The sequence below is a fragment of the Odocoileus virginianus genome, chromosome 2, assembly GCF_023699985.2.
Source record: "Odocoileus virginianus isolate 20LAN1187 ecotype Illinois chromosome 2, Ovbor_1.2, whole genome shotgun sequence".
In the NCBI taxonomy this organism is placed as follows: domain Eukaryota; kingdom Metazoa; phylum Chordata; class Mammalia; order Artiodactyla; family Cervidae; genus Odocoileus; species Odocoileus virginianus.
In genome coordinates, this window is record NC_069675.1 from 83,356,670 (window position 1) to 83,371,698 (window position 15,029).

The 15,029-nt window shown below is 38.0% G+C and overlaps 1 protein-coding gene across 3 annotated transcripts in view; it reads right to left on the reverse strand.

Annotated features, from left to right (window-relative positions):
- Nucleotides 1-795: 795 nt before the first annotated feature.
- TAF1B (TATA-box binding protein associated factor, RNA polymerase I subunit B) overlaps nt 796-15,029 on the reverse strand; it is a 53,431-nt gene continuing 39,197 nt past the window's right edge. For all 3 annotated transcript variants that reach the window (XM_020912033.2, XM_070451831.1, XM_020912034.2), the window contains exons 10-15: nt 12,902-13,079; nt 12,306-12,352; nt 11,461-11,551; nt 5,192-5,262; nt 4,439-4,661; nt 796-1,235 (exon numbers count right to left, since the gene is read on the reverse strand). In XM_020912033.2, coding sequence (XP_020767692.1) covers nt 1,031-1,235; nt 4,439-4,661; nt 5,192-5,262; nt 11,461-11,551; nt 12,306-12,352; nt 12,902-13,079 — 815 coding nt within the window. In that variant the 3' untranslated portion in view covers nt 796-1,030. The remainder of the gene's footprint in view (nt 1,236-4,438; nt 4,662-5,191; nt 5,263-11,460; nt 11,552-12,305; nt 12,353-12,901; nt 13,080-15,029) is intronic.

Here is a 15,029-nt window from a genome sequence, read left to right on the forward strand (position 1 = left end):
CGTGTGTGGAACACAGAAGCTGCTCAGTAAGTATTTATTGCACAAATAAACGAATGATGAATCAGAATGGCTTTTTCCAATATCCACACCAGGTATTAGACACCTATATAATCTTCGCCTACCTAATATGTGGGAAACAACATCTCTGTAACTTGCATTTAATATGAGTGACATTGACTACCCTGTTTTTAGCTTGGCCTTTGTATTTTGTTTTTTCAGAAAGCTATCTTTTCATATGCCTTGTTCAGCTATCTTTTTCCTATTGCTTTGCAAGCACTATTGATATATTAAAGGGACGGCTTATCCCTTTGTTCATTGTACACTATAATGATATTTTCCCAGCTTTTCAGTTGCCTTTGACTTTGTAGTCATATTATTAACCTTTTCCTTTTGCTTTCTGGTTTTGAGACATTTTAGAAAGTCCTTCCCCATTCCAAGATCATCACAGCATTCACAGTTGTTTTCTTCTAAGACTTTATACATGTATATATAAAAGATTATAATGTTTAGATCTTTGATCCATCTGGGATTTACTTTGGGGTGTAAAGAGTAAGTAAGTGATCTATTTTAAAAAGAAAATTTAGCTTTAAAATACAATGAAGCAACTTCCCTGCTGGTCCAATGGTCAAGACTCTGAGCTTCCAATTTGGGGGCCCAGGTTCCATCCCTGGTTGGGGAATTAGATCCTACATGCCACAACTAAGAGTTTGAATGCCACAACTAAAGATCCCACGTGCTGTAACTAAGACCTGGTGCAACCAAATAAATATTTTTAAAAAATACAATGAATACAAATTTCTGGTTACCATTTACTTAACATTTTAACAATGAGAACATTCATAATTTAAAACTAAATTCAAATAAATTTCACCTGTTTTCCAACATACATTTTTGTTTGATATAGGTATTTGTATGTATGTACATGTATGCAATAAAACACTATTTTTCACCATTCTCTAGAAGTTTATATTACAATGACATTACTTTCATTATTAAAATGTTTTCCCTGACAAGTTTCCACTTATTTCTTTCAGTATTTTCTTGCTTTCCTGGATCTTGAAGATTTCTTGTTTGTTTTATTATATTTTGCTTTAAAAAGTCTCTTTTCTATTAAGCTCACTTCTTCATGGAGAAAGGAAGTCTTTATTCTCAGCAAGAAGGAGAAGAGATTTAGTATAAACTGGTAACTCAGAGAAAAATTGGATTCTTCATAGGTTGTCACATGCTTACAATGGCTAGAAGGGGAAGAAAAAAGACACCATGTTTAAATTAGGGTCATTTAGAAAGGTATGTGCTGGTTCCTTGAATATCCCCCAAATAACCTAAAAACTGTATATGGTTAGGCTTAAGATAGTACTCTGAGCTGGAAGGAAATGGAACAAGCTGGAAGGAATCCTACATTTTATAAAGGAAAAAAATGCTAGCACTGTCTGTGGCCATCAGGCGTGGGACGCAGGTGGTCCACAGCCAGTTCTCACAGCTCCTCCTCCACTCCAGGCGGGCCCCCCTCTTACCATGGTCAAGGCAAACAAAAGCACACAGGCAGAGATTCTGCACATACTAAAAACACACGAACAAAATAATCCCCAGCTCCCAACCAAAATAAGATACCAGGCTTAATAATGTATGCTGCAATTCTGTATGTGTTATAGAAGGAAGAGTTAACGAAGCAATTTTGCTTATTTTAAAGTAGTAAGTAGAACCTGAATCTGATCAAATCTCTAAAACACTAATGAAAACTGCTAAGTAACTCTGCCAATCTTTACCTATACCAAGGTGGAAGCAGGGGAAAGGGGAACACGTTAAAAGGTGCCATGGGCTGTAATCAGCAAAATCTAGACTACAGGAAATTGTACAGGACACATGACCTGGATTACTCAATAAGTAAACTGCAAGGGGGAAATAAAAGAGATAAAGGGGGAATTTATGAACTAAAGTATTTAAGGGCTATCTCTACCACCGGCAATGTAAGGACTTTATGTGGATTCTGAGTTATTTAAAAACTTACTGTTGACAATCAGGTAAATCTAGACATTGACTGCATGTTTGATGAGATTAAGGAATTATTATTAGTTTTTAATGTCAGATTAATGGTATTATGGCTTTGTTTGAGAAAATTATGATGTTTGGACTTGTTTCCAAATAATCTGGGAGTAGACAGGCAAAGCAGTGAGCTGGCTGGGGCATGGGGAAAACAAGTCTAGCCACGTGGAAAGTTGTTAATGCGGGGGTGACTATGGGTAGGGGGCATTAATTATACTGTGCTCTCTACCTTTGAATATACTTGAAGTTTTCCATAATAAATAGTTTTAAAAACAAGTGAACAATATATAGATGGTATAAACATTTAGACAATGATTTATGTAACAAATATGGCCCTAAATTCCTGAAAGAATGTTTGTATTTGCACCACAGAACTCAGACACCCATCAGTTGTGACTATGGATAAATACTCTTGGTTCTTTCATCTGCAAAACAGAAAAAAAAAACCACCTCATAAAAAGGAAAAGAGGAATGAATGAGAATATATATTAAGCACTTATCCAATAGCTGGCACAAAGGGCGGGCTCAAAAATGTTCACTTTCCCTATACTCCTTTAAAACTGATTTTAAAATTTTCACATAAAATCTTAAGCCTATTTTAATAATATACCCTACTATGTTCACTAGGAGGAAATTTAAAAGCCTCAACTGCTTGTGCATTGATTGGAAATAGAATATAAGCCATTTATATGAATTCTCACAAATATGGTGCCCTCTTTTCTTCTTTTCTAATTTTTAATTTTAGCTCTATGAAGAGAGACTCAGACAAAATATTATCACAAAAAGGGTGAAAATATTGTTTCCCCTGCCTAGGGACCATAAAGAAAGCTCTATTTCTACAACAAAAAGATAAGAAAATGTGTACAGTAGGATTTTAATTTTATTTATCTATTTTAGTTGGAGGCTAAGTACTTTACAATATTGTAGTGAGAACTTTTTATTTCTAAGTTGAATCAACAACAGTGTCTTTTAAGGATTACATCCCTTATCATAAACTCAGAAAATTTAAATTTTCCTAAAGTTTTAAGTGATAAAACCAAATATAACTTACAATCATTTAAATTCATCCAGGTTGTTAGCTCTGCCTCAGACAAGAAGGATAAACACCCTTATGATCTGAAGGGCTCTCAGCCTTTCTCTGCTTAGTTCTCAAGGCCTGAGTATTGTCAAAATTATTTCCCAGTACAATGCTTGTCTCTTCTGAACCCTCAAAACTGAGTCCTCCTGTGTAATAAAATTCTCCATGTTGCTGAAGATCTGCTCTTTTAAGCATCAAAACATTTTAACCATTTTGGATAGACATATTTTAAAATTGAGCTATATATTATTTGGTTATTATTAATCAGAGAACATTCAGCCTATTTTCAAAAGCCTTTAACCACCAGGGAAGCCCTCCTTTAAAATTATATGGTGACAAGTTGTCCACTTTTATTGTGGAAATATTAGAAAATAAAGGTAAGAAAAACAAACCCAAAGAGAATGCACATAATTTGGGGACATGCTAAAGGAGAGACATGGTCAAGTTTGTTTAGTTCTGTGGTGCTACTGTGTGTCATGAATGAACTTCAGACCACTGTAATTTGAATTCTTTTGTGTGCTTCTGCGGCTGGTTCCTCTATTGTTTGTCAAACAAGTACCACTTATACTTGCTGTCAAGACATTCAGCAGCAGACACCTCTCAGTCTCCCGCCTACTCTGCATCTTCTGATGGTGAGGAATCTGGAAATCAGACAACTCAGCCTGATGGACACATACCTCCCGGCAGAGTGAGGGACTAAAGGATTTCCTGAGAGGAGTGTATATGCATTAGTTATGGACTCAGTGGCCATTTTACTGGTTAGCTGGACCCTTTTTTGCTTACTGTGTGGTTCTAGGCTATGATCTGAATAGGCAAGGTAAGTTGACAGATGATTTTGGTACATAAAACCATGGTGATAACCATGCTTGATGCACAGAGTGTATTGCTTAGCCTTATAACTCACGCAGAGAAAAAAATCTTGGTTGCTTCATCTCTGATTATACCAAGGTCTATTTGTAACTAACTGTCTTACGTTACAGGATTATACCCATGAAGAACATCCAAAAATGCACTGATCACGCCAAGTGAAGAGCACAAAGGTGTAGGTTCCCCACTAACCCCAAGGACCGACTATGCAGGCAGACAAGGCAGATGGTACTAACGCATCAGGTCCTAACTTCCTGCCCCTTGTGTGGGTCTTGACTAAGCTCACCATTTTCTAAAGTCCAACCAATAACACATCTGCCTATCATTATGACCAACTCCTTTAAATCATAGGTGGCCTTTTTTTTTTAATGAGAAAAAGACTACTACTTCAGGCCAAACTAGAGGTTTCAGGGTGGTTTTTATCCCATGATTTCTAAGAGCACCGCACACCTTTTACAGAACTTCTGAGTACTCAGCCAGTAGAGGGAATTCTTGGTTCTCAGGGACTGGCCTTTCTGCTGCAGGACTCCCTGGAGGCTATGACTATGGAAACAAGGCCTCTCGCTGTCCTCTTCAGTCCAGTTGAACTGAAAACTTGAAGGCTTTTTTTTTTCAATGTTTGGTGCTGAATCCACCAGTGTGCTAAACTGTTTCTGTAGACTCACCACCATTTCTGGAAATGAAGAGAAAAGAAATGAAATAAAAACTCACATTAAATGGCAAATAAAGTCTGTAGTTTACTTGATAGTAATGCACCAATGGTGGTTTTGTAGTTTTGACAAGTGTTCCTCGGTGATGTAGGAGCATAACTAGGGGAAACTGACACTGGAAGAGGGATGGCGAGGAACAACTTGAAAAGGCTAAAAAGGTCAATTTTATGTTACATATATTTTACCACAGAAACAAAACAAAACAAAAAAAAACCAACCTAAAAAAGCAGTTCTCCAAATAAAGAGTTCTGAAAGTATAGATTTATAGCATTTAAGATTTTGGCGAGAACTTAAGGTCTGTTTGAATATTGCAATGTTCCTGAAATAGATTTCTACAGACATTTTTAACACAGAAGGACGTTTCTCTGGATGTGCAATGGGACACCTGTTAAACAACTGAGAAAAGGACTTATGCATTCACTTTTCAATTTAAAACACAGTTTTTCTATAGCTGGGCTGTTACTTGGTGTTAACGAGAAGAAACCCCACTCACCTCTTCTTTTATACACCACTGGCCTGTCAATGGCTGAGTAGTAGAGTGGCTTTTCACCTTTCCACAGAAACCTGCCAAGATAAAGACGCATTTGGAGCAGGATGGAGATGAAATGGGCCTCAACACACTTCAGAGAAGTTTCTCAATGGCAGTATCTGAAATTCCTGATACTCATATAATAGCTCTGGCTTAGAAAGACCTGCTGACATGTGTCTCTATAGCACTCATGACCTAGACGTGAGTGGCACTGCAGGAGGCAAGAAGTCAATGGAAGGATAAGTTCCACCCCAAACCTCCCAGATGCCATAAGATTACAAAGAAATGACTGATTATACCTTCATCATAAAATTCCCATGCTGTATGTTCTCATAAAATGAGGCCACCTAAGGAAAAAACTGTTCTTCCTTGTCTTTGGTCAAACACCCTTCTGCTGCAGATAAAGTAGTGGTACTTCTGACTCTGAAAACTTGTACAAAATGAACAGTAAGTGCCTTCCTTCTAATGCAGAAGTGTAATCCCTGTGAACAGGTTATGGTCTTCCTGAAAATTATGTGTGAACTAAATCATACCACATTTAAATATTCAGAAAGCTTGTCATCTGTGATTCTTTCAAATATCTTTTTGTTATTTATTTATCAAATAATAAAAGTGACAATATATTCAAGGTAAAAAAAATCTTTTAATAATAAAGAAGTTCCCTAAACAGTTTAATCCCACTTCCTAGATAAACCCACTATTAAAAATGCCTTGTGACTACCTCATTTAGATAGATTTTCTTACGCATTTATAGTAAATGCCCATACAGGTGGCAATTATGCTGCAGTCAAAGAGGTGTTATTACTTCCTTGAGGTCACAGGCATAGAAGATGGGAAAGGTGGGCCATCGAAAATGATTAACAATCGTCAGACAGTCCTTCTTTAAACATTTACTTTACTTTGTTTACCTCTTTTCAAAACTACAAAAAATAGAGGCCCACCACGAAGTCTCAGTATTTTCTCCAGGAAGTCACAAGGTCCTCTATGCTCTGTCTGTCCAGCCTTCCCTCGGGATTTGGTTCCCCACTGCTGTATATTACATGTATAATTTATATGTAGCAAAACTGACCCTGTTCAGTGTATAGCTGCACTAGTTTAGATAAACACATACAGTTGTGTAATCACCACCATGATTAGTCCACGGAACAGTTCCACACTCCCAAATCTCCCATGCCTTTTGAAGGTCAACTCCTCCCCTGACCCTCAGCTAAACTTGGTCTCAACCACCAATCTGTTTCTCTATTCTTACAGCTTAGCCTTTTCCAGAAAGTCATATAAATGAAATTAGACTGTATGTAACCTTTTGAATCTTTCATTAACATAATTGTATTTATGATTCATTCATATTTCTGGATGTATCAGAAGCTTGTTCCTTTCTGGTACTGAAGAGTATTTTATTTTACAGATATGCTACAGTTTGTTTATCCATTACCACCTGAAGGGCATCTGGGTTGTTGCCAGTTTTTGGCCACAACGTTTCATTTGTTTACTTGTGAGTGAAGTATACAGATCTACATATATTCATATATAGGTTTCTGTGTGAACTTACTTTTGGCCCATTTAAAAAACTGAGTTGTTTTCTTATATGAAAATTCTTCATATACTCTGGATACAAACCTTCTATCAGATATGTGATTTGAACATATTTTCTCCTAGCCTATATCTTCTCTTAACAGTGTTTTTAGAAGAGAAGTTCTTTCTTTTGATGAAGTCTAACTTATCTTTTTTTTTATTTTTTATTTTTTTTCTTTTATGGATCATGCCTTTGGTATCATATCTGAGAAAATTTTTGTCTAACCTAAAAGGCTGCAAAGATCTTCTGCACATGATTTTAAATTTTCTTCCATGAAAACTGGAAGTCAAAGCACTCTCTAAAGTTATTTTTAGGTTTTCAACTACAGTTTATTAGTGTTTCTCATAATCCCATGCATAGAGACCTATGCTGAGCTGTAGAAAATACTTAACAACTTTTACCTGACAATATGGAAGATGATGTCTAGAAGAATAGAGAGAAAAATTAGAAATTTATGTCAACAGCAGAGATGGGGAAGGGTAGAACAGGTGATGTGCATACATAGGAGCTCTGTGCCCACAGAGCAGTCAGCAGTGACTTACAAGTCATCTCACTCATCCCAAAACACAGACTCTATGAAGGATCTTGGTAACAGATCCCTTGGACAAGCTCTTCCCAGAGGCCTGGTGTCTGTCTGGAAAATGCCACTTTGAAACTAGACATACGTTCTTTGGTCACTAAATTCTCCCTTAAAGTAGCTAAAAGTCAGTGAGCCTTTTGATGCACAGCTGACTGAGGCACTGCAGGAAAAATCTGGGCTCTAACAGGTATGTCTGAAGTATAAGTTGGTGCCTGGTTTGGGTTCACTAATGGGCACCTGTTCAACCCTGAGATGCCCAAGTGGCATGGCCCCTGAATACCTAGCCTTTCAGTACTGGTCGGGACCCCCACGGCGGCACCAGAAAAGGAAGGGCCGGTGGCTGGTTCTCCAAGATGACCTAAGAACTCAGGAGAGCCTTCTGTTCTCACTGTTGCTTGTGTGCCTGCTGAGAGCCAACGACTAGACATTCCTTCTCCAACAGAAAAGAGGAAGGCCTCGTTCCCCGGGTGCCCACAGCTGTCAGAAGCTCACTCTCACTGTCTGTCCAACCTGCCCATCTCCTCCCCTCTTCAGCAAGGATCCTTTCTCCCAGAGCGCTTTATTCATCCCTGGAAGTCTGTTTCTTGATTTAAAAGCTCTCTGAAATTTAGAAGAGAAATAATCTAATTCTATCCGCAAACACTGAAATTTAGTTCGTGATTAAGAATATCAAGAAGGCATTATTAGCCTTCCTTTATTGATGAGGAAACTGGAGTTATCATTTTAACTAATTTGAGGAATCTTGATTTTCCTCAGAGGATATAAAATGACTTGATCAAATGAGTACTGTTGCAAAATTACATACACTACAGAAATGTTAACCTTTTCTTCAAAGTCTCACAGAGACTCAAAGTTCCAAGAATAGATATAAAACCTGTTCAAATCAGAAACCTATAGCAATGTACCCTCTACTACATAAGACAGTATCTCTGAAAATTTATGAGCTGACTACATTTCAGTGTACTGAGGCTAAGAAGTTAACTGGGCCACAGTTAAACAGCTGGTTTTAAACCATCAGGATGCACCCCTGCATTCTCTAATGCTATGCTCTTTCCACTCTGCCACAGTGGACCTGGGTGGGCTTCCCTGTTGCTCAGTGGTAAAGAACCTGCCTGCCAATTCAGGAGATGCGGATTTAATCCCTGGTTGGGAAGATCCCCTAGAGAAGAAAGCAGCAACCCACTCCAGTACTCGTGCCTGGGAAACCCCATGGACAGAGGAATCTGGCGTGCTGCAGTCCATGGGGTCACAACTTAGCAACTAAACAACAACAATGGACCTACATGAGAAGGAGAACTCGAGGTCAAACAGTGAGACTGACTGAATTAAATATGCTACTCTCTTTCTGCTTTGCTTTGTTTGGATTTTTATAGGGAACTTTATTTTGGAGGAACAGTCCAGTTATAAATGACACAGGCTGACGTTTGCAGTCTTTTGTAATAGCGGGAAGCACAGATGGGAACTGATCCACTGTGGGAAACGAAAGAGGAAGGAATACCAGAAATGCAGAGGAGAGTCATGCAGATTACGAAAAGATGAGTACTGAGTACAATACAGCTCCCTGGACTGGATTCTGGATCAGGAGGAGGACACTAATATTACTTTTTTAAATCTTCTATACCATTCACCATTACAACAAAAAGAATAAAATACTTAGGAGTATATCTACCTAAAGAAACAAAAGACCTATACATAGAAAACTATAAAACACTGATGAAAGAAATCAAAGAGGACACAAACAGATGGAGAAATATACCGTGTTCATGGATTGGAAGAATCAATATTGTCAAAATGGCTATACTACCCAAAGCAATCTATAGATTCAATGCAATCCCTATCAAGCTATCAAAGGTATTTTTCACAGAACTAGAACAAATAATTTCACAATTTGTATGGAAATACAAAAAACCTTGAATAGCCAAAGTAACCTTGAGAAAGAAGAATGGAACTGGAGGAATCAACCTGCTTGATTTCAGACTATACTACAAAGCCACAGTCATCAAGACAGTATGGTACTGGCACAAAGACAGAAATATAGATCAATGGAACAGAATAGAAAGCCCAGAGATAAATCCAAGAACCTATGGTCACGTTATCTTCGACAAAGGAGGCAAGGATATACAATGGAAAAAAGACAATCTCTATAACAAGTGGTGCTAGGAAAACAGGTCAACCACTGGTAAAAGAATGAAACTAGAACACTTTCTAACACCATACACAAAAATAAACTCAAAATGGATTAAAGATCTAAATGTAAGACCAGAAACTATAAAACTCCTAGAGGAGAACATAGGCAAAACACTCTCTGACATAAATCACAGCAGGATCCTCTATGACCCACATTCCAGAATTTTAGAAACAAAAGCAAAAATAAACAAATGGGACCTAATGAAACTTAAAAGCTTTTGCACAACAAAGGAAACTATAAGCAAGGTGAAAAGACAGCCCTCAGATTGGGAGAAAATAATAGCAAATGAAGCAACAGACAAAGGATTAATCTCAAAAATATACAAGCAACTCCTCCAGCTCAATTCCAGAAAAATAAATGACCCAATCAAAAAATGGGCCAAAGAACTAAACAGACATTTCTCCAAGGAAGACATACGGATGGAAAAAAAACACATGAAAAGATGCTCAACATCACTCATTATCAGAGAAATGCAAATCAAAACCACAATGATGTACCATTACATGCCAGTCCAGATGGCTGCCATCCAAAAGTCTACAAGCAATAAATGCTGGAGAGGGTGTGGAGAAAAGGGAACCCTCTTACACTGTTGGTGGGAATGCAAATTAGTAACAGCCACTATGGAAAACAGTGTGGAGATTCCTTAAAAAACTGGAAATAGAACTGCCATATGACCCAGCAATACCACTTTTAGGCATACACACTGAGGAAACCAGATCTGAAAGAGACACGTGCACCCCAATGTTCATCGCAGCACTGTTTATAATAGCCAGGACATGGAAGCAACCTAGATGCCCATCAGCAGACGAATGGATGAGGAAGCTGTGGTACATATACACCATGGAATATTACTCAGCCATTAAAAAGAATTCATTTGAATCAGTTCTAATGAGATGGATGAAACTGGAGCCCATTATACAGAGCGAAGTAAGCCAGAAAGATAAAGACCATTACAGTATACTAACACATATATATGGAATTTAGAAAGATGGTAATGATAACTCTATATGCAAAACAGAAAAAGAGACTCAGATGTACAGAACAGACTTGTGGACTCTGTGGGAGAAGGCGAGGGTGGGATGTTTCAAGAGAACAGCATCGAAACATGTATATCTAGGGTGAAACAGATCACCAGCCCAGGTTGGATGCATGAGACAAGTGCTTGGGCCTGGTGCACTGGGAAGACCCAGAGGGATGGGGTGGATGGAGAGGGAGGTGGGAGGGGGGACCGGGATGGGGAATACATGTAAATCCATGGCTAATTCATTTCAATGTATGACAAAAACCACTGCAATGTTGTAAAGTAATTAGCCTCCAACTAATAAAAATAAATGGAAAAATAAATAAATAAATAAAGTGAATTACGCATTAAATAAATAAATAAATAAATAAATCTTCTGGCCACACCGTGTGGCATGTGGAATCTCAGCTCCCTGACCAGGGATGGACCCCACCTCCCTTGCATTGGCAGTGTGGAGTCTTAACCATTGGACCACCAGGGACACCCCTAAAAGGACATTATGGGGTTTCCCTGATAGCTCAGTTGGTAAAGAATCCGCCTGCAAGGCAGGAGACCCCGGTTTGATTCTTGGGTTGGGAAGACCCCCTGGAGAAGGGAAAGGCTACCCACTCCAGTATTCTGGCCTAGAGAATTCCATGGACTATATGGCTTATGGGGTCGCAAAGAGTCGGACACGACTGAGCAACTTTTACTCACTCACTAATAGTTAATAGAAATATTTTTAAAAGGTAGTTTAGACAGAGGGGTTAATTCTAGAAAAAAGGGTCATAATGCTGGTGAGTCTGAACTGATGAAACTTGAGCTTTCAGATGTAAAGCAATAGACTTAAAAAATAAAGTAGGTGAATCTAAAGCTAGAAGAGGTAACATACTTTGCCCTGGCTTCCTCCCACTTTTGTTTTTTCTCATCAATAGCTTTCTTCATAACTTGGTACCATTTTCTGAAATCAAACCATGGTTTATCTGAAAGAAATGAAATCCATGATTACTAACCAAATATGTCACATTATTAAACACAAACACATGTTGCTCATTTGAGTCTTTATTCACTGACCTGACTAAACATTTATGCGCCAGCCCTTGAAGGGACTGACTATCTCCAGCTCTAATGTGACTTGTGAGCACTCTGCTGTCACCCCATTCCGTTCTGAGCTCTCACCTGTACTGGCCGTGTATTACACCAAAACTACCTTAAAAAAGAACTGGAATAGAGCTGCTTTACCCTGCGGGGTCAGATCTGCTGCAGAGCACACTGATGGGCCACACATGCACGCGTGTCCCCCTCTTCTGGACTTTCTTCCAGTTAAAGCCCCCACAGAGCGCTGAGCAGGGCTCCCGCAGCTCTAAGCAGGTTCTCGTTAGTGACCTATTCATACACAGTCGTGTAGATATGCAATCCCAATCTCCCAACTCACCCCATCCCCCTGCCTTTTCCCCTTCGGTAATCATATGTTTCTTCTCTATAGCTGTGTTTCTATTTCTGCTTTGCAAGTAAGATCATCTTTACTATTTTTCTAGATTACACAGATTGAAACCATCTTTTTACATGTCTGTTTCTCTTAGATTTGACTATTATCTCCTCGAGAATAGAAGATATATTAGATAATTACACATATAAACAGTCTGATACAAGGTACAATTTATATATTTCTCAGAGTTTCTTCTTCTAATTCACCTTTTACAATCACTTGATTGACTAAAAAAAAAAAAAAGGTACCTTCTTTGTTCTTTTTATTATATTTCTCTGCAATATTAGACAAAGACCTGGAGATACAAATAAACAAATCAATTTATTTGGAAATCATTCACTTGAAGACAGTTAAATTTTGAATTCTTCTGAAAGAAAAGTATAGAACAGTACTTGAAACTGATGCCAACTTTTAATGCAGAAGCACATACTGAAATAGGGAAGAAGACATTGCCACTCTTTGTTGGCATTTTAAGATTCTTTCACTTTCCAGATGATCTTTGAAGATACATAGTGCCAGAAATCAAAAGGTACACAGATGAAGTGCTATGTGACTGTTTAGAGTTTGTGTATGATGATTTGAAACTCAGGAGAAGGAGACACATGTGTGGCTTCCTAAAAATGGAAGAAAACATGATCCAAACAACTTACTAAAGGAGAACAAACTCTCTGACAAATATCTGAGCCAAAACATTAGGTAAGGAGTAATTGTTGCTACTAGTCAGTGTTCTATAACAACTGAGAGTCTCTACTTTCTACTGAGATATAACATATTGAGTCCTTTACTCTGAATAATTAGGGGAAAATGATACAATTTTTTCCTCCTAAGGCTGACATACACTTACCATTCTAAATTGTCATCCAATAAAAAGAGCAGTTTCAATGCCACTACAATGACAGCTACAGCTTGCACATCATATTTAACAGTTTTTGCCTTTTTAGCTATAGGATCAAATCTTAGAAAATCCACTTCTCCTATTCCAGTCGCTTTTACCACTAGGCAGGTTAAATTATGCATTTCATCTGTTGAAGAATAAAACAGAAAAATGTGAAATTAAACTCTTTGGTTAATGAGAACATACTAATGTATATATCCATGAGATAAGCTTTATCTTAAAATATACTATGCCAGAACTCTGAGACATACCATTTTGTGTATAAATAAACCAAAAAATGAAATGTGTATAGAAAAACAAATGGTTGAATCCTGGCAGGGTCTATCTTCTCCTATTCTGACTTCCCAAAATACCTGCTATCTATGGGACACATCTTGGCACTGAATACACAGGCACACATCCATCTTCTATTGCTTCATCCATGCTCCTTGTCTGTGTTTCTACGGCAATTTGCATTTACCTGAAACTAACTTTCCTGTAAGACCAAGGGCTTCTCTAAAAATGTGCACTCACTCGGGAAGCTAGGGAGCCTGGCTAGCACACTGGAAGGCCCAGTGTGCATCTCACCTGCTGCACTGCTTTCCCAAAGAAATTACACGCTCAGCACAGACTCATCTATTATTCAAGGCTGAGTAACTTGGGACTTGGAGCCAGAACACCTACAGCCTATATATTTAGGCCTTCTAATCATGAGCTTTGTGGCTCCAGACTAGAGCCACTCAACCTCAGTTTCTTCATTTTTAAAAGGCATTATGGTGAGGATAAACATTAAAAAGATAGGACAAGTGAATTATACTTTGAAAACACTGAATTACTAAGCGAATTTCTTTACTTACTAACTGAAGTACCTATATTTTGATTAAATTCAAGTAGAACAGCTGTTATTTACAAGAGCATAATAAGTTGTATTGCATTTCCTATATACTGTCAGTCATTATGTTCTATTGATTCTATTCTCTTAATGTAGTATACAATACTTTTGTAACAGGACAAATTATATTACACACAGTATATATACATCTCTATATATAGTATTAAATACAGAATTTTATTACTATAAAAATGGTATTTCTTGAAAAATGTCTCCCCTATTTATTTAAAATTAATATCTTGAATTGCTTCTCTTATACTAAAAGTACACACTAATAAAAAGCAAATGGAAGAAATTATGAGGAAGGAAGCCAGAACAGGAGAGAAAAACTAAGATTCTGACCTGGAGTATTATGTGACCTGGAGTATCGTATGACGCCGTGGCCATCCAGCAGCCAGGCGTCACTCAGCTTGCCCACGGTTCATCTGAGATGAGAACACCCACCCGTCCTCCCTTTCCACCTTCACAGATGAGGTAATACAGATGAAGGCACTTTGGAAACTCTACAGGGTTCCCCACAAATTAAACAGACATGATTATGAAAGCTGCCAGGAATTCTCTCTGGCCGGCTCCTCGGTCCCAGAATGAGGGGCAAAACTAAGAGATGTGTTTGGAGTTCAGTCAGAGCCACCAGAGAGGCAGTGCTTACTCAGCAAGGGTGTGTGTGACACGCCTGCTGGAGGCTGCTCTCTGCCCCGTTCCAGGGACCACACTGTCATACACAGAGGCACTGAGGAGGGGCATTTGTTGCCCCAGCATGCTTAAAACCACTTTTAGCTTTCTGGGAACCTGAAAACCTCTCTTTGAAAAAGGGCCAAGTACACAGATCTCTTCTTTTCCATCAACAGCACAAGAGAACTGTAGAGTGCAAACTTTCAGCTTTGAAAATGGCAATATTCTAGAAGTCTTCTTATAATCTCATGGGTAGGAGGCCAATCAACATCACATTTTAGAATGTAATTTTGAAGGGACCACCACATCTTAGTTTGTAGATCTACTTTGTTTACTGTTTCTTCCCACTATTATGTAATACAAACTCAGTATAAGACATTTATAAGATATATAAAGTGGGAAGAAAGAAAAAATGCATTACTATAACTTAGAAATAGCACTTCAATATTTGGGTAAATTTATTTCCAATATTTTCATGAATATTTTAATTTTATATAGCTATGATTATATTATATATAATTTATAATTTGGCCT